At 37.2% G+C, this 21011-nt stretch overlaps 1 protein-coding gene across 4 annotated transcripts in view; it reads left to right on the forward strand.

Annotated features, from left to right (window-relative positions):
• ITGB3BP (integrin subunit beta 3 binding protein) overlaps positions 1-21011 on the forward strand; it is a 92872-nt gene that overhangs the window by 58167 nt on the left and 13694 nt on the right. For 3 of the 4 annotated variants that reach the window (XM_082454006.1, XM_082454007.1, XM_082454009.1), the window contains exons 5-7: positions 18546-18624; positions 19032-19125; positions 19459-19518. In XM_082454006.1, coding sequence (XP_082310132.1) covers positions 18546-18624; positions 19032-19125; positions 19459-19518 — 233 coding nt within the window. Of the gene's footprint in view, positions 1-14782; positions 14850-15907; positions 16185-18545; positions 18625-19031; positions 19126-19458; positions 19519-21011 lie in introns of those variants that run through there. The other variant, XM_082454008.1, reaches the window with a different exon arrangement.

The raw sequence follows: 21011 nt of genomic DNA on the forward strand, positions 1-21011 counted from the left end.
AGAACCAGGAAACTGATGTTGATACAATGCACCAATCTTTATTCAGGTTTCTAAATTTTACAATACATATTCATTCATATATGTGTGTATGTTCTATACAATTTTATCACGTATGTAGGTTCATGTATCCACCACCACAGTCAAGATACAGAATAGTCCTGTCACCACAAGGATCCCTCCTGCTGTATAAAGTGTATTTTCAATCACTGGTTTATTATCTTATAAGCAGAAGAGTAACTTTTATTTCTATACTAATCCAAATAAGACCTATTTAAAAGTAATGTTATGCCATAAATGGGTTTTGTTTTTTGTTTTTTATCTATACAATTTAATTGTGACAAGTAACCACATTTCAGAATTCTGATTTTCTCTTTACTGTATTTTAAGTATTTAATCAAAAAACAAGAATACTGACTTATGGGTCATTTTCTGCTTAAATGAGGGTCTCTGGGGGTAAGTTAGTTGAAAATGTTTATCAAAAGCTTATGATGAAGATACAGTTATGCCTATATCCTGTAGGTGATCAAAGACTAAGAGGCAAACCAGTATTTACTTCCATTTTCAACTGTTTAAAATTCTTGAAAGGAAAGAATGAAAACTTTCCTCCAAACATCAGTAACAAGACAAGCGTGCTCACTTTCACCACTGGTATTCAATATTTTACTGAAAATTCTAGCCAGAGCAATTAGATAAGAAAAAGAATGAAAAGGCATCCAACTGGAAAAGAAGAAATAAAACCGTCTCTATTTGCAGATGATGTGATCCTATAGAGAGAGACTCCCAATGAATGCACAAGAAACTGCTAGTACTAATAAACAAATTCAGCAAAATTACAGGGTATATGATCAATACACAAAAATCAGTTGTGTTTCTATACACCTGCAGTAAACAATTTGGAAAGGAAATGAAGGAGGCAATTCTATTTACAGTAGCATTTAAAAGAATAAAATACCTAGGAATAAATTTAACCAAAGAGGTGAAAGACTTGTACACTGGAAACTGCAAAGTATTGCTGAGAGAAATTAAAGAAGACCTAAATAAATGGAAAGACAGCCTGTGTTCATGGGCAGAAGATTTAATTTGTTAAGATGTCAATACCTCTACCCAAAGTGATCTACAGATTCAGTGTAGTGCCTATCAAAATTCTACACCATGTACAAAAATTATTCAGTCATAAAAAGGAACGAGGTTCTGATACATGCTACAAACACAATGAACCTTGAAAGCATATGGTAAGTGAAATAAGCCAAATGCAAAAGGACAAACATTATACAATTCCAATTATACGCAATATCTAGAATAGACAACTTCAAAGAGACAGAAAGTAGATCAGAGATTACCAGAGGCTAAGAGCTATTGCTAAATGTTACAGAGTTTCTGTTTGTGGTAATAGAATAGTTTTGAAAATAGATAGTAGTGATGGTTGTACGATGTTGTGAATGTAACTAGTACCACTGAATTGTACACTTTAAAATGGTGAAAATGGCAAATCTTATATATATTTTGCCACAATAAGAAAAAATTTTTTCAATTAAAAACTAGCTACAGGGACTACTTGAATATGCACTGTCTGGCAAGAAAGCAGAGTAGAAGGATGTGAACTCACCCCTTCTTACAGAAACATCAAAATCACAACTAACTGCTGAACAACCATCAACAAAAAATGCTGGAACCTACCAAAAAAGATACCGTACATCCAAAGACAAAGAATATGCCACAACAAGATGGTAGGAAAGGCACAATCGCGATAAAATCAAATTCTACACCTTCCTGGTGGGCGACCCACAAACTGGACAATAATTATACCGCAGAAGTTCTCCCACAGGAGTGGAAGTCCTGAGCCCCACGTCAGGCTTCCCAGCCTGGGGGTCTGGCAACGGGAGGAGAATCTGGCTTTGAAGACCAGTGGGGTTTGATCGCAGGAATTCCACAGGACTGGGGGAAACAGAAATTCCACTCTTGGAGGGCACACACAAGGTCTTATGCACCAGGAGCCAGGGAAAAAAGCAGTGACCTCATAAGACACTGGGCCAGACCTACCTGCTAGTGTTGGAGTGTCTCCTGCCAAGGCGGGGGGTGGCTGTAGCTCAACTGCGGGGACAAAGACACTGGCAGCAGCAATTCTGGCAAGTACTTATTAGCATAAGCCCTCCTGGAGATCGCCATTTCCTCCCCAAGACCTAGCCCCAACCAACAGCCCATAGGCTCTAGTGCTGGGACACATCAGGCCAAACAACCAACAGGGCAGGAACGTAGCCCCACCCATCAGCAGTCAGGCTGCTTAAAGTCTTCCTGAGCCTGGCCCTGCCCACAAGAGGGTAAGAACCAATAAACCTACCTAAGGAGACAAAAGACCTGTAGTCTGAAAGCTATAAGAAGCTGATGAAAGAAATCAAAGGTGACATAAACAGATGGAAATATATACCATGTACTTGGATTGGAAGAATCGATATTGTCAAAATGATTATACTACCCAAGGCAATCTGCAGATTCAGTGCAATCCCTATCAAATTACCAATAACATTTTTCACAGAACTAGAACAAAAAAATCTTAAAATTTGTATGGAGACACAAAAGACCCTGAATAGCCAAAGCAATCTTGAAAAAGAAAAACAGAGCTGGAAGAATCAGTCTCCCTGACTTCAGCCTATACTACAAAGCTACAGTCATCAAAGCAGTATAGTACTAGCACAAAAACAGAAATACAGGTCAATGGAACAGGATAGAAAGCCCAGAAACCCACACACCTATAGTCGATTAATCTATGACAGAGGAGGCAAAACTATACAATGGAGGAAAGGTAGTCTCTTCAATAAATGGTGCTGGGAAAACTGGACAGCAACATATAAAAAAATGAAATTAGGACATTCTCCAACACCATATACAAAAATAAACTCAAGAGAAGCAAGAAAAACTACAGTCCTGCAGCCTGTGGACCAAAAACCACAGTTACAGAAAGACAGAGAAGATGAAAAGGCAGAGGGCTATGTACCAGATGAAGGAACAAGAAAAAACCCCAGAAAAACAACTAAATGAAGTGGAGATAGGCAACCTTCCAGAAAAAGAATTCAGAATAATGATAGTGAAGATGATCCAGGACCTCGGAATAAGAATGGAGGCAAAGATTGAGAAGATGCAAGAAATGATTAACAAAGACCTAGAAGAATTAAAGAACAAACAAACAGAGATGACCAATACAATAACTGAAATGAAAACTACACTAGAAGGAATCAATAGCAGAATAACTGAGGCAGAAGAACGGATAAGTGACCTGGAAGACACAATGGTGGAATTCACTGCTGTGGAACAGAATAAAGAAAAAAGAATGAAAAGAAATGAAGACAGCCTAAGAGACCTCTGGGACAACATTCAATGCAACAATATTCGCATTATAGGGGTCCCAGAAGGAGAAGAGAGAGAGAAAGGACCAGAGAAAATATTTGAAGAGATTATAGTCGAAAACTTCCCTAACATGGGAAAGGAAATAGCCACCCAAGTCCAGGAAGCGCAGAGAGTCCCATACAGAATAAACCCAAGGAGAAACACGCCGAGACACATAGTAATCAAAGTGGCAAAAATTAAAGACAAAGAAAAATTATTGAAAGTAGCAAGGGAAAAACGACAAATAACATACAAGGGAACTCCCATAAGGTTAACAGCTGATTTCTCAGCAGAAACTCTGCAAGCCAGAAGGGAGTGGCATGATATACTTAAAGTGATGAAAGGGAAGAACCTACAACCAAGATTACTCTACCCGGCAAGGATCTCATTTAGATTTGATGGAGAAATCAAAAGCTTTACAGACAAGCAAAAGCTAAGAGAATTCAGCACCACCAAACCAGCTCTACAACAAATGCTAAAGGAACTTCTCTAAGTGGGAAACACAAGAGAAGAAAAGGACCTACAAAAACAAACCCAAAACAATGAAGAAAATGGTCATAGGAACATACATATCGATAATTACCTTAAACGTGAATGGATTAAATGCCCCAACCAAAAGACATAGACTGGCTGAATGGATACAAAAACAAGACCCATATATATGCTGTCTACAAGAGACCCACTTTAGACCTAGGGACACATACAGACTGAAAGTGAGGGGATGGAAAAAGATATTCCATGCAAATGGAAATCAAAAGAAAGCTGGAGTAGCTATACTCGTATCAGATAAAATAGACTTTAAAATAAAGAATGTTACAAGAGACAAGGAAGGACACTACATAATGATCCAGGGATCAATCCAAGAAGAAGATATAACAATTATAAATATATATGCACCCAACATAGGAGCACCTCAATACATAAGGCAACTGCTAACAGCTCTAAAAGAGGAAATCGACAGTAACACAATAATAGTGGGGGACTTTAACACTTCACTTACACCAATGGACAGATCATCCAAAATGAAAATAAATAAGGAAACAGAAGCTTTAAATGACACAATAGACCAGATAGATTTAATTGATATATATAGGACATTCCATCCAAAAACAGCAGATTACACGTTCTTCTCAAGTGCGCATGGAACATTCTCCAGGATAGATCACATCTTGGGTCACAAATCAAGCCTCAGTAAATTTAAGAAAATTGAAATCATATCAAGCATCTTTTCTGACCACAACGCTATGAGATTAGAAATGAATTACAGGGAAAAAAACGTAAAAAAGACAAACACATGGAGGCTAAACAATACGTTACTAAATAACCAAGAGATCACTGAAGAAATCAAAGAGGAAATAAAAAAATACTTAGAGACAAATGACAATGAAAACACGACGACCCAAAACCTATGGGATGCAGCAAAAGCGGTTCTAAGAGGGAAGTTTATAGCTATACAAGCCTACCTAAAGAAACAAGAAAAATCTCAAGTAAACAATCTAACCTTACACCTAAAGAAACTAGAGAAAGAAGAACAAACAAAACCCAAAGTTAGCAGAAGGAAAGAAATCATAAAGCTCAGAGCAGAAATAAATGAAATAGAAACAAAGAAAACAATAGCAAAGATCAATAAAACTAAAAGTTAGTTCTTTGAGAAGATAAACAAAATTGATAAGCCATTAGCCAGACTCATCAAGAAAAAGAGGGAGAGGACTCAAATCAATAAAATCAGAAATGAAAAAGGAGAAGTTACAACAGACACCGCAGAAATACAAAGCATCCTAAGAGACTACTACAAGCAACTTTATGCCAATAAAATGGACAACCTGGAAGAAATGGACAAATTCTTAGAAAGGTATAACCTTCCAAGACTGAATCAGGAAGAAACAGAAAATATGAACAGACCAATCACAAGTAATGAAATTGAAACTGTGATTAAAAATCTTCCAACAAACAAAAGTCCAGGACCAGATGGTTTCACAGGTGAATTCTATCAAACATTTAGAGAAGAGCTAACACCCATCCTTCTCAAACTCTTCCAAAAAATTGCAGAGAAAGGAACACTCCCAAACTCATTCTATGAGGCCACCATCACCCTGATACCAAAACCAGACAAAGACACTACACAAAAAGAAAATTACAGACCAATATCACTGATGAATATAGATGCAAAAATCCTCAACAAAATACTAGCAAACAGAATCCAACAATGCATTAAAAGGATCATACACCACGATCAAGTGGGATTTATCCCAGGGATGCAAGGATTCTTCAATATATGCAAATCAATCAATGTGATACACCATATTAACAAATTGAAGAATAAAAACCATATGATCATCTCAATAGATGCAGAAAAAGCTTTTGACAAGATTCAACACCCATTTCTGATAAAAACTCTCCAGAAAGTGGGCATAGAGGGAACCTACCTCAACATAATAAAGGCCATATATGACAAACCCACAGCAAACATCATTGTCAACGGTGAAAAACTGAAAGCATTTCCTCTAAGATCAGGAACGAGACAAGGATGTCCACTCTCACCACTATTATTCAACATAGTTCTGGAAGTCCTAGCCACGGCAATCAGAGAAGAAAAAGAAATAAAGGGAATACAAATTGGAAAAGAAGAAGTAAAACTGTCACTGTTTGCGGATGACATGATACTATACATAGAGAATCCTAAAACTGCCACCAGAAAACTGCTAGAGCTAATTAATGAATATGGTAAAGTTGCAGGATACAAAATGAATGCACAGAAATCTCTTGCATTCCTATACACTAATGATGAAAAATCTGAAAGAGAAATTATGGAAACACTCCCATTTACCGTTGCAACAAAAAGAATAAAATCCCTAGGAATAAACCTACCTAGGGAGACAAAAGACCTGTATGCAGAAAACTATAAGACACTGATGAAAGAAATTAAAGATGATACCAACAGATGGAGAGATATACCATGTTCTTGGATTGGAAGAATCAACATTGTGAAAATGAGTATACTACCCAAAGCAATCTACAGATTCAATGCAATCCCTATCAAATTACCAATGGCATTTTTTACGGAGCTAGAACAAATCATCTTAAAATTTGTATGGAGACACAAAAGACCCCAAATAGCCAAAGCAGTCTTGAGGCAAAAAAATGGAGCTGGAGGAATCAGACTTCCTGACTTCAGACTATACTACAAAGCTACAGTAATCAAGACAATATGGTACTGGCACAAAAACAGAAACATAGATCAATGGAACAAGATAGAAAGCCCAGAGATTAACCCACGCACCTATGGTCAACTAATCTATGACAAAGGAGGCAAAGATATACAATGGAGAAAAGACAGTCTCTTCAATAAGTGGTGCTGGGAAAACTGGACAGCTACATGTAAAAGAATGAAATTAGAATACTCCCTAACACCATACACAAAAATAAACTCAAAATGGATTAGAGACCTAAATATAAGACTGGACAGTATAAAACTCTTAGAGGAAAACATAGGAAGAACACTCTTTGACATAAATCACAGCAAGATCTTTTTTGATCCACCTCCTAGAGTAATGGAAATAAAAACAAAAATAAACAAGTGGGACCTAATGAAACTTCAAAGCTTTTGCACAGCAAAGGAAACCATAAACAAGACGAAAAGACAACCCTCAGAATGGGAGAAAATATTTGCAAATGAATCAATGGACAAAGGACTAATCTCCAAAATATATAAACAGCTCATTCAGCTCAATATCAAAGAAACAAACACCCCAATCCAAAAATGGGCAGAAGACCTAAATAGACATTTCTCCAAAGAAGACATACAGACGGCCATGAAGCACATGAAAAGATGCTCTACATCACTAATTATTAGAGAAATGCAAATCAAAACTACAATGAGGTATCACCTCACTCCTGTTAGAATGGGCATCATCAGAAAATCTACAAACAACAAATGCTGGAGAGGGTGTGGAGAAAAGGGAACCCTCTTGCACTGTTGGTGGGAATGTAAATTGATACAGCCACTATGGAGAACAATATGGAGGTTCCTTAAAAAACTAAAAATAGAATTACCATATGACCCAGCAATCCCACTACTGGGCATATACCCAGAGAAAACCATAATTCAAAAAGACACATGCACCCGAATGTTCATTGCAGCACTATTTACAATAGCCAGGTCATGGAAGCAACCTAAATGCCCATCAACAGACGAATGGATAAAGAAGTTGTGGTACATATATACAATGGAATATTACTCAGCCATAAAAAGGAACGAAATTGAGTCATTTGTTGAGACGTGGATGGATCTAGAGACTGTCATACAGAGTGAAGTAAGTCAGAAAGAGAAAAACAAATATCGTATATTAATGCATGTATGTGGAACCTAGAAAAATGGTACAGATGAGCCAGTTTGCAGGGCAGAAGTTGAGACACAGATGTAGAGAATGGACATATGGACACCAAGGGGGGAAAACTGCGGTGAGGTGGGGATGGTGGTGTGCTGAATTGGGCGATTGGGATTGACATGTATACACTGATGTGTATAAAATTGATGCCTAATAAGAACCTGCAGTATAAAAAAACAAACAAAACAACAACAACAACAACAACAAAAACTCAAAATGGATTAAAGACCTAAATGGAAGACTGGGTACTATAAAACTCTTCGAGGAAAACATAGGAAGAACACTCTTTGACATAAATCGCAGCAATATCTTTTTTGAGCTGACTCCTAGCATAATGGAAATGAAAACTAAAATAAACAAATCGGACCTAATTAAACCTAAAAGCTTTTGCACAGCAAAGGAAACCATAAACAATACGAAAAGACAACCCACAGAATGGGAGAAAATATTTGCAAACGATGCGACTGACAAAGGATTAGTCTCCAAAATTTACAAAGAGCTCATGTGGCTCAATAACAAAAAACCAAACAACCCAATCAAAAAATGGGCAGAAGACCTAAATAGACATTTCTTCAAAGAAGACATACAGATGACGAAGAGACACATGAAAAGATGCTCAACATCGCTAATTACTAGAGAAATGCACATCAAAACTACAATGAGAAATCACCTCACACCAGTCAGAATGGCCATCATCAGGAAGTCTACAAATAATAAATGCTGGAGAGGGTGTGGAGAAAAGGGAACCCTCCTACACTGTTGGTGGGAATGTAAAGTCGTACAGCTGCTATGGAGAACAGTATGGAGGTTCCTTAAAAAACTAAAAATAGAGCTACCACATGATCTAGCAATCCTACTCCTGGGCTATATCCAGAAAAAAACATGGCTTGAAAGGATACATGCACCCCAGTGTTCATTGCAGTGCTATTTACAATAGCCAAGACATGGAAGCAACCTAAATGTCCATTGACAGATGAATGGATAAAGTAGGTGTGGTACATATATACAATGGAATATTACTCAGCCATTAAAAAGAATGAAATAATGCCATTTGCAGCAACATGGATGGACCTGGAGATTATCATACTAAGTGAAGAAAGTCAGAGAAAGACAAGTATCATATGATATTGCTGATATGCAGAAACTAAAAAAAAAATGATACAAATGAACTTATTTATAAAACAGAAACAGACTCACAGACCTAGAGACAGAACTTATGGTTACCAGGGCGGAAGAGTAGGAAGGAGGGATAGATTGGGAATTTGGGATTGACATGTACACACTGCTATATTTAAAATAGATAACCTTGGTCAGCTAATCTATGACAAAGGAGGCAAGGATATACAATGAAAAGACAGTCTCCTCAGTAAGTGGTGCTGGGAAAACTGGACGGCTACATGTAAAAGAATGAAATTAGAACACTCCCTAACACCATACACAAAAATAAACTCAAAATAGATTAGAGAACTAAATGTAAGACCAGACACTATAAAACTCTTAGAGGAAAACATAGGAAGAACACTCTTTGAGATAAATCACAGGAAGATATTTTTGGATCCACCTCCTAGAGTAATGGAAATAAAAACAAAAATAAACAAATGGGACCTAATGAAACTTCAAAGCTTTTGCACAGCAAAGGAAACCATAAACAAGATGAAAAGACAGCCCTCAGAATGGGAGAAAATATTTGCAATCGAATCAACGGACAAAGAATTAATCTCCAAAATATATAAACAGCTCATGCAGCTCAGTATTAAAAAAACAAACAACCCAATCCAAAAATGGGCAGAAGATCTAAATAGACATTTCTCCAAAGAAGACATACAGATGGCCAAGAAGCACATGAAAAGCTGCTCAACATCACTAATTATTAGAGAAATGCAAATCAAAACTACAATGAGGTAGGCTTCCCTGGTGGCACAGTGGTTAAGAATCCGCCTGCCAATGCAGGGGACACGGGTTCGAGCCCTGGTCTGGGAAGATCCCACATGCCGTGGAGCAACTAAGCCCGGGCACCACAACTCCTGAGCCCGCACTCTAGAGCCCGCGAGCCACAACTACTGAAGCCCGCACGCCTAGAGCCTGTGCTCCGCAACAAGAGAAGCCACCGCAATGAGAAGTCCATGCACCGAAGAGTAGCCCCCGCTTGCCGCAACTAGAGAAAGCCCACGCACAGCAACAAAGACCCAAAGCAGCCAAAAATAAATAAATAAATAAATAAATTTATAAAAAACAAACAAAACTACAATGAGGTATCACCTCACACCAGTTAGAATGGGCATCATCAGAAAATCTACAAACAACAAATGCTGGAGAGGGTGTGGAGAAAAGGGAACCATCTTGCACTGTTGGTGGGAATGTAAATTGATACAGCCACTATGGAGAACAGTATGGAGGTTCCTTAAAAAACTAAAAATAGAATTACCATATGATCCAGCAATCCCACTACTGGGCATATACCCAGAGAAAACCATAATTCAAAAAGACACATGCACCCCAATGTTCATTGCAGCACTGTTTACAATAGCCAGGTCATGGAAGCAACCTAGATGCCCATTGACAGACGAATGGATAAAGATGATGTGGTACATATATACAATGGAATATTACTCAGCCATATAAAGGAACGAAATTGGGTCATTTGTTGAGACGTGGATGGATCTAGAGACCGTCATACAGAGTGAAGTAAGTCAGAAAGAGAAAAACAAATATATTAACGCATATATGTGGAACCTAGATAAATGGTACAGATGAACCGGTTTGCAGGGCAGAAATTGAGACACAGATGAAGAGAACAAACATATGGACACCAAGAGGGGAAAGCGGCGGGGGGTGGGGTAGTGGTGGGATGAATTGGCCGATTGGGATTGACATGTATACACCGAGGTGTATAAAATTGATGACTAATAAGAACCTGCTGTATAAAAAAATAAATAAAATAAAATTCAAAAAAAAATAAAATAAAATAGATAACCAACCAGGACCTACTGTATAGCACAGGGAACTCTGCTCAGTATTATGTAATAACCTAAATGGGAAAAGAATTTGAAAAAGAATAGATACATGTGTATGTATAACTGAATCACTTTGCTGTAAACCTGAAACTAACACAACATTGTTAATCAACTATACTCCAAAATAAAATTAAAAAAGAGAAAAACAGCTACAGGAACAGCTAAAGAAAACCTCCTTGAGAAAGCTTTTGTGAATATAATAGAATAAATAGACCTAAATACAGAAAAAAAATTCTTTTGACAAGAAATGTCCAATTTTTTATATTGTCCAGATTTTTTATTTAACCAGTCTTTCTTCAGAGAAAATGCCATTAATTAATTTTGATGTGCATAAGAATCTCCTGGAAAAACGTATTTCTAGGCCCCATCTAGTGATATTCTTGATTAGTAGATCTTGAATGCAGCCTAGTTTTTAAAAAGTTGTATCTTTACCAGTCTCACCAAGGAATTTTGATGCCAGTGGTGAGTTACGCTTTGGGAAATATTATTATAAACATAGGTCAGAAAAACCTCAGTTCAGCATCTTTTCATGTGCCAGTTGGACATCTTTGTCTTCTTTGAAAAAATGTCTTTTCAGCTTCTCTGCTCATTTTTTAGTCAGGTTTTTGTTGTTGTTGAGTTATATGCATTCTTTATATATTTTGGATATTAACCCCTTATTGAATATATGATTTGCAAATATCTTCTCCCATTCAGTAGGTTGCATTTTCATTTTGTTGATGGTTTCCTTTGCTGTGCAGAAGCTTTTTAGTTTGATGTAGTCCCATTGATGTATTTTTGCTTTTGTTTCCCTTGCTGGAGAAGATATATCTAGAAAGATATTGCTAAGACTGATGTCAAAAGAGTATACTGTCTAATACACAGTTGGTGGGAATGTAAATTGGTGTAGCCACTTTGGAAAACAGTATGGAGATTCCTGAAAAAATTAAGAATAGGACTACCATAGGATCCAGTTATCCCATTTCTGAGTATTTATCCAAAGAATACAAAAATACTAATTCAAAAAGATATATGCACCCTTATGTTCATTACAGCATTATTTTACAGTAGCCAAGTTATAGAAGTAACTTAAGTGCCCATCAGTGGATGAATGGATAAAGAAGATGTGGCATAGCATATATATATACCATGGAATACTACTCAGCCATAAAATAAAAAGATGAAGTCTTGCCATTTGTGATAACATGGATGGACCTTGAGGGTATATGCTAAGTGAAATAAGTCAGAGAAAGACAAATACAATATGATTTCACTCATATGTGGAATATAAAAAACAGAGAAACAAAAAAACAGAATAAATGAACTAAACAAAACAAACATGTAGATACAGAGAACAGAGTGGTTACCAGAAGGGAGGGGACAGAGGTAGGGCAAAATGGATAAAGGGGATCAACTGTATGGTGACAGATGGAAACTAAATTTTCGGTGGTAAGCACACTGTAGTGTATGCAGAAGTGGAAATATAAGGTTGTACACATGAAACATATAATTTTATAAACCAATATTACCTCAAAATAAAGAGGAGAAACACCTGGGTTCAAGTCCTGACTGTGCTCCTTATTGTGTACCCTTGAATAATTAAATAATTTATTTATGCTTCAGTTTCCATACCAATAAAATGGAGATAATATTTACCACAGAGTTGTTTTTTTTTTGTTGTTGTTTTTGTTTTAATTTATTTACTTTTATTTATTTATTTTTGGCTTGTTGGGTCTTCGTTGCTACGCATGGGCTTTCTCTAGTTACGGCGAGCAGGGGCTACTCTTCATTGCAGTGCGCGGGCTTCTCATTGTGGTGGCTTCTCTTGTTGCGGAGCACGGGTTCTAGGCGTGCCGGCTTCAGTAGTTGTGGCTTGTGGACTCTATAGTTGTGGCTCGCAGGCTCTAGAGCACAGGCTCAGTAGTTGTGGTGCACGGGCTTAGTTGCTCCGCAGCATGTGGGATCTTCCCGGACCAGAGTTCGAACCCGTGTCCCCTGCACTGGCAGGCGGATTCTTAACCACTGCACCACCAGGGAAGTCCCCAGAGAGTTGTTTTAAAGATTAAACAGGGTACAGCTTGTAAAGTAATAAATACTATGCTTTGTATTTCGAAAGAGCTCAAAAAATGTTAGCAATATATTTCATTTTTATAATCCAGCTATCATCATCCAAAATAATTTAGATTAATAGAGTTAGGTAAATAGAGGTTCAGTGATGGATTAACCTTTTTCTGTATAAGACATTTTTTTTTTAACATCTTTATTGGAGTATAATTGCTTTACAATGGTGTGTTCGTTTCTGCTTTATAACAAAGTGAATCAGCTATACATATACATATATCCCCATATCTCCTCCCTCTTGCGTCTCCCTCCCACCCTCCCTATCCCACCCCTCTAGGTGGTCACAAAGCACCCAGCTGATCTCCCTGTGCTGTGCGGCTGCTTCCCACTAGCTATCTGTTTTACATTTGGTAGTGTATACATAATATTGTGAGAATAAAGAAAAACTTGTTCATTAAACTTATTGTGGTAATCATTTCATGATGTAGGAAGGTCAAATCATTATGCTGTACACCTTAAACTTATATAGTGTTGCATGTCAATTATATCTCAATAAAACTGAAAGAAAAAATAAAATAAATTTAAAGAAAAGAAAATTTTGAGGATTTTATCCCTGTTATGTACATGCAGCTCTCAGGTTTCTTGAGATTTTATAATAATACAGTCTCTTATGGGTAGTGACTTTAAAATAAGTTTTTAGTAATGGAATTAATTAAGAGTTCACTTGTGGCCTATGAGAGTATAGTGTTAGTAGAGTAGTAAGGCAGAAATCTGAATATTTGAATTTAATTTCAGTATGGAGGAAGTGGAGATTGATCTAGACCATTACTTTGAGCAATGGTTTGTAAAAGAGACAATATTCATTAAGTAAAAGGAGAGTTAAACAGCATCAGGGGCCCAGCAAAATCATATATGTACTTGTAATATTGACCATCAATAGTGCTGTAAGTTTCCTCTAGCACTCACAGCTTGGGCCAGGAATGAATAAAACAAATAGGTAGGAAATCCAGGATTACGTATTAGACACGCATGTGTGTGGCAGGTTAAGGGACTGAGAAAATTTTCTTTTTCTTCAAGTTTTTTCCAGATTAATTGAAATATAATTGACAAATAAAAGACATATATTTAAAGTGTATAACGTGATGATTTAATATATGTAAACATTGTGAAGTAATTATGACAGTATTGTTAATTAACATATTTATCATCTCACATAGTTACCTTGTTTTCTTGGTGGTGAGAATGCTTAAGATCTACTCTCTTATCAATTTGAAGTATACAGTATAGTATTTTTAACTATAGCTACCGTGCTGTACATGAGATCCCCAGAACTTATTCATCTTATAAATGAAGCCTTGTACCCTTTGACCAGCATCTCCCTGTTTCCCCCACCCAGCTTTCTCAGTGATGTAACAAACTGATGAACTATGAAGTCTATGATCAGAAGGACGTAAAAGAAAGAAAAAAATAAAAGATGAGCATATTTCACTTGGATCTAGGAATGGATGTTCACTGGACTAGGTCTTTTTTATTTTATTCATTGATCCATCAAATAATATCTACCATACGACAGACACCATGCTAGGTAACTTGGTTTATAACGTAAACAAGTAGAGACTGTCCTTGCCTTCATGGAACTTACAATCTGGTGAGGAAGACAGATGCCAAACAATTGGAAGTTACAGAAAGGGGGAAATCAGGATCTTTAAAGACCATTATGGCTTTTAGACGTTTCTCCTCTTCTCTCACTACACCCACAATGCCTGCACAGTTAATACAGTAGGCACCATGGATCGCATGCTAGGGAATCTTGAAGACATTAGTGGGCTCCTTTCCTATCTCTTTTGCCTCCCTTCTTCCACGTCTAGAATGGCACAGCAACAGCTGAGTTAATCACCTGTATCAGCAATTTTTAGTCAGACGCACCGATTTAATGATAGTTTCTCCTTATTCTTTTAGTTCTCCCCTCAGAATATATCTGAGGAACTTTATGGAGAAAAGGAAAATGATGAAGCTAAATTTGAAGGTAAGAATGGAAAATAACTGAAAGCAGTCAAGATGGGAAAAAAAACAATTGGAGCAGAATGATAGTTTTGAAAGTTACATTACATATGACTTGCTTGAAACTGTGGAAGAAATTTACAGCATAATTAATGGATACGTCCCTCCATGGATTTTATGTGGTCGAAGCATCTAATTTCAGTTGTTCTTCAGAATAATAAGACTTCCTCTTTGGGGAAAATGAGAGAACTCTGAATTTCACAGTGAGACTTTTCTAGGCAAATTGGAAAAGGCACCGAAAACCCTGAATTTTTGGCATGTGGCTTTCTCAAGAGAGCAAGAGATATTAATAGTGAACATACCGTAAGAATCTGCCCTGACATAAGGCAGTCTGGCAAAAACATGTCAAAACGTGAACAGCTTTCTGTTGTGCCGGAGCAACTGGATCATAGTTTCTTTTTAAAAGTATCTTAGAGGACTAACCCAGACACTTTAAAAATACTAGTTGGTAAAAAAAAGATGATGCTGGACTTTTACTCTACTGACAAACAAAAAAAGATTCATTCAAGGAGGACCAAGATTTCAGATTTCTCAAGTTGTACTACAGTGGTCTTTGGCCATAATATAGGATGTGATCAAATCTTATAAGGATGCCATGAAGCTGGCAGCAGTCACTGGATATCGGGATGCAGTACCCATCAACATCTGCATAGCTTGCAATGGTCATTATAAGATGAAGGATTTGATCCAATTTAGTCCAGCCAGAGGCAAATCTGTTTACGAAAGGAGTAGTGTTCTATAAAATATGAATGGCACCTACTGATGACACTTTCACTCACCAACTTGAAAGAGGGAGCAACAGTAACTTGGAAATTTTGTAACAGAAATGTATTCTGCAGGCAGGAATAAGTAAATTAGTGAAGGGACATCGAGATGATATTAAAGCAAACAGTGATGCTGTCTTAAGGCAACAAAGTACAGTTTGAACCATCCATTGAAAATATAGAAAATGCTATTAGCAGCAATAAAAATCTAGTCTCCAGCACAAATGGGATTAAATATAAAAATTGCCATTTTCTCTAGGATGAAGACAGTGGCAACCATTCTTCTCCCAAAAGCTGCTCAGCAAGTAGTTTATCTCCAAAGATTATGAAGCCTTGTCCACTGAGTCAGAAGATGTAGAAATGGAGAACACACTTCCTGAATTTCTCAAAATTTAACAGTTGGATGACAGTTTTAAAACCATTCTGTGAATTTGGTTGCCACCGAGATGGGAAAAGGAGTTGATTTCACCTAGGAAGAAGTAAAAGGAGGAGGAGGAGGAAAGGAAAGGAAATTAAAATAAAAATTACAAGAGTGATGGAGTGTCCACTACTCTACTTGGTCCTGCAGTGGAGGCAAGTTTCCCTGCAAAAGTAGCTTAGGCATGTGAAGAATATCTTGATACTCAGTGAATTGATACTCAGTCCAAAAACTCCAAGGTTACAGTTTGCTTAGCTGCTGGATAACTATCTTAACTTGGGAGAGAGATTTACTAATAGGATTGTTGGGGATGCTACATAGCACAGCTCCTGGGGGCACCATTCACATCTTACTCTATCTGAACAGAGCTCCTTTGAGTCATTCAAGATGGCAACCCTGCAGGACCCATCCCCTCCCACACAATTCCCTGAGGGTAGACAGGGAACAGCATCAGTTCCTTAAGGTGTGATAAGACAGTGTGGAGAGGCTCTGCCCCTCCAATCCTCCCAGGAAAGGGATGCAATGAAAAGAGCCCCTAGGACTCCTCATAGCAGAGTAGCTTAATTGCCTCAGCTTTGCACTTCTGAAGCACTTAGTAGGCTTACGTATAATATAGGGGAAGCTGGAGGTTCCCAGCCCTGGGTGGGAGTCACTTAAGTCGTCTTGCTCCTTCAGGCTTTTGGAGCTCAATTGGAGGAGCTGGAATCCTTTTATGATACTGTCACAAACTGAGGTTCCAGTGGTGAGCAGTTGAGGCCTCAGACAGATAGATGACTTCTAATTTAAAATGCATAATAATAAAGGTAAATTTTTAAAGAAAGAATATGACCTGTAATTCCACTATCCTCACATAATTTTTAGCTTTTGCATAATGCTTTCTCTCCATTCCTTGTTGCATACTTAGATATATATTTTACTTAGTTGAAACACACTGTTCAGGGACTTCCCTGCTGGCACAGTGGTTAAGAATCCACCTGCCAATGCAGGGGACACGGGTTCGAGCCCTGGGCCAGGAAGATCCCACATGCCACGGAGCAACTAAGCCCGTCCACCACAACTACTGAGCCTGCGCTCTAGAGCCTGCGAGCCACAACTACTGGTCCCTCATGCCACAACTACTGAAGCCCACGCACCTGGAGCGCGTGCTCCACAACAAGAGAAGCCACTGCAATGAGAAACCCGCACACCACAACGAAGAGCAGTCCCCGCTCGCCGCAACTAGAGAAAGCCCACGTGCAGCAACGAAGACCCAATGCAGCAAAAAATTAATTAATTAAAAAAAGAAAAACATACTGTTCATATTCATTGTGTATGTACATTTAACATCACATTTGTCTTATTTTGTAATAGTACACAAATGTTAATGGATAACACTGATGTGATTTTGAAAAGCATTTAAAGAGAATATCTAGTTTCTCTCATAAAATCGATAGTATAGATTTGTGCTCTCCGAAACAGTAGTCACTAGCCAGCCACACATGCCTAATGAGCATTTGAAATGTGACTATTCTGAAATGAGATGTGCTATGCGTGTTAAGTATACACTGAATTTTGAAAAAAAAAGTAAGTATAAAATATCTCGAATAATTTTTATATTGATTATATGTTGAAATGGTAATACTTTGGATATATTGGGTTAAATATATCATTAAAATTAAGTTCACCTATTTCTTTTTACTTCTTTTAATGTGGCTACTAGAAAATTTTTAATTACATATGTGGCTTGCATTATATTTTTGTTAGACTGCACTGGTATAGATTATCATACACAGCTATGAGATCTTAAAATTGAAAAAGAAACTAAAATTGCAGCCATAAGGAAATGGTTAAATCATCTTTGGTGTATTCACTAGGTACAATATTGTGCAGCTTTTAAAATTATAGACACAAGAATATGTGTGTGTTTGTGTGTGTGTAATGTTATATTAAGGCAAGAAAGTGTGATATAAAGTTATAAAACTATTTTAAAAACCTAAGATTTTTTCCAGAATGCTAATATGCTAACTAGAGATATGTTTAGAAGGAAGGTAGAATTACAAAGTGAAGTTTTCTTTGTTTTCAAATTTAAAAGAGTGCCTTTGTGTCTTTGTCACACTGAAATATATTAAAGCTAAAAAACTTGGTTTTTTAGTAAAGAAGATCACTGGGTAACACTGATTCATAGGCTTAGATCTAGGTAAATAAGGAGATGGTGATGTATTAGTTTTCTCAAAGTGGTATGGGGGAGAAAGGACAAGCCAGCTACATCTTCTCTCCCACTGCTTAGTGGGAATGAGAAAGTGAAACACCAAAGGACAGGATGGGTGGTAAAATATACTGTTTGTAAAGGAATGAAAGCATGAAGGAGGAGCATTTACATCTTTTACCACTTTGAAAAATATAAAGAAAAGGATTAGGAAACTGAATCAAAGATGCTTTCAAAAGAATTAAAGCTCTGAAAGTGCCTGATCTTGCTGAATATTTTTTTCTTCATTCATAGATTCATGGTGTTGCTATCTAAAGTTGAGAAATCATCAGACGAATTCATGGAAATAATGCAAAATTTAAGTAATATACAGGTTTGCTTTTTTTGGCATATAATTTTTCATATTCTGTTACCCTATTTGAAAAAGAATAGGAGAATCCAATCCCAGAAAGAACTTACAGGGGATATGTTCAGTTTACTTTTCATGGGAACTTCTTTTCATATATGAACATTAATAAACCATAATATTTTAGTAATATCTGGCTTCTTCACATTTAAAAGTAAATTTATTAATTATGTTTAGTCTTTTTAGTTAATAAATTGTTTTTATTCAGGTATTTTAAGGCTTGCAATAGTTAACCTAACAGAAAAAGTTAAATTTCATTATCATAGAGTTTAAGTTTTTCATATGAAGGAAGCAGTGTACTGTATTTTCACTAGACTTGTCAGTAGTATTATATTTGTAGAGAACTTAACTCATTTAAGATGACTTTCTTTTAGGCTTTGAAGGACAGTAGAGAGCTTGAAAATCTCATTGGTATCTCCCATGCATCATGTGTCTTAAAAAGAGAAATGCAGAAAACAAAAGACCTAAGTAAGAGAAATTTATGAGTTTTTGATTGTGTCTCTCTATTACTTGTTTGCAAACTTAGAACAGGAAGCCACATATCTTTTGCCAGGATATGTTATTTCAGGGATTCTTCTTGAATGTGAAGGGAAAGAATGTACCTTGGTAACTGGTATTAGGCTTTTTTTTAATGCAGTTCTCATTCTTTAAAAAAGATATAAGGTATTGCATTTTATACTTGATATTTATAAGTATGTATTGCTTGAAATTATTGTTTCTTATGAAGTTGTTTCTTCCAAAATGAGAAATTATTTAATATTCCGTATTAATTTTTAATGTGAGATTTTTTTTTTCCTTTAGTGACAAAAGTAAAAAAACAAAAACTATTTGAAAAGAAGAATTCAGGACTTCCCAACAAAGGTAAAGAGTTGTGTTTTAATTTATTATATAAAGAGATCCTTTCATCTCATTTTACCATTTCAACCAATTATCATGGGCCCTTTTTTTTTTTTTTTTTTTTAAATTATTAGCACCTTTAATTATTTATTTATTTATTTATTTATTTGTCTGTGTTGGGTCTTCGTTTCTGTGCGAGGGCTTCCTCCAGTTGCTGCAGGCGGGGGCCAGTCATCATCGCGGTGCGCAGGCCTCTCACCACCGCGGCCTCTCCTGCTGCGGAGCACAGGCTCCAGACGCGCAGGCTCAGCAACTGTGGCTCACGGGCCCAGCCGCTCCGCGGCACGCGGGATCCTCCCGGACCAGGGCTCGAACCCGTGTGCCCCGCACCGGCAGGCAGATTCTCAACCACTGCGCCACCAGGGAAGCCCCGGCCCTTTTTTTAAAAGACCACGAATCTCATTTGAAAAACATTATATTGCATTTAGCAAAAGACCGTGTCTGGTAAGATCAGCTTCCCTGATGACTGAACTTTTGAAATACAATTTTTGGTTCAAGAGTTAAATTTTTTCTTCTATCAAAAGTTCTTTTTGAGAATACAAACAAGTGGTGCAACAACGCATTAATATATGGCAGCTTTTAATGGTGAATTAGAAAGATCCACAAAACATGAAAAGTTACTTTGTAACCAGTGTTCTGAAAACTTTCAGATTATTAATGACATTTGATCTACTGTGAACTCTTATACCTTGGAGCATTTCACAGTATGGGAAACTAAATTAGCAGATTTTAAGTTCTCATAACACATGCACATTCATACCTCAGTAAGCAAAATACTATAAAATATTAAAACCATTAGACCAACTTAAGAGGGATGATTTTAATATTACTGACATGAATGCCATTTGGCAATCTCTGCAGATGGAGGTAGGCCTTGAAGTGGATAGCCATGTTTTAGTCTACCATTTTTGAGTACCAATGACTACCATTTGTTGAGGACTAGTAATTACTGTGTTCCCAATACTAGGATCAGCAGATCATTACAACAACCCTGCAAGATAGCTATTATTGTCATTATAGATAAGGAACAAAGACACAGAAAAATATTAAGTAACTTGCCCAAAGACGCTGCTACTTAAGTGTCAGAGCAGGGATTCCAACTAAAGACCAGTCTTACCTCAAAAAGTATGGTCTTTGCATTTTTCCATGTTGTCTCTTCCTAAAACAAATGAAATCATCCAGTCATCCCTGCTCTCAGGTTCAAACACAAGGCGTAACTGAAACTGGTTCAACCAATCTAGTATGTTAGTCTGTGTTTAGGATCTTTAACAAAGCCAGCGATGAGTTTGCAGTGGAAAGAGCTGGGATTCCCTGCTGGTCAGTTCCGAAGGCCAACTGGGTCATGGCAGGGCAGCAGCCATGGAAAAACTCCTCCAAAACTCATGTGGGAAGGGACCTGAGCAGGCTTCCTGAGCCATTCAGTTGGGCAGCTAACTCCCATTAGGATCCATAGAATT

This window comes from Balaenoptera physalus (assembly GCF_965194825.1).
Source record: "Balaenoptera physalus genome assembly, chromosome: 1".
Classification (NCBI taxonomy): Eukaryota; Metazoa; Chordata; class Mammalia; order Artiodactyla; family Balaenopteridae; genus Balaenoptera; species Balaenoptera physalus.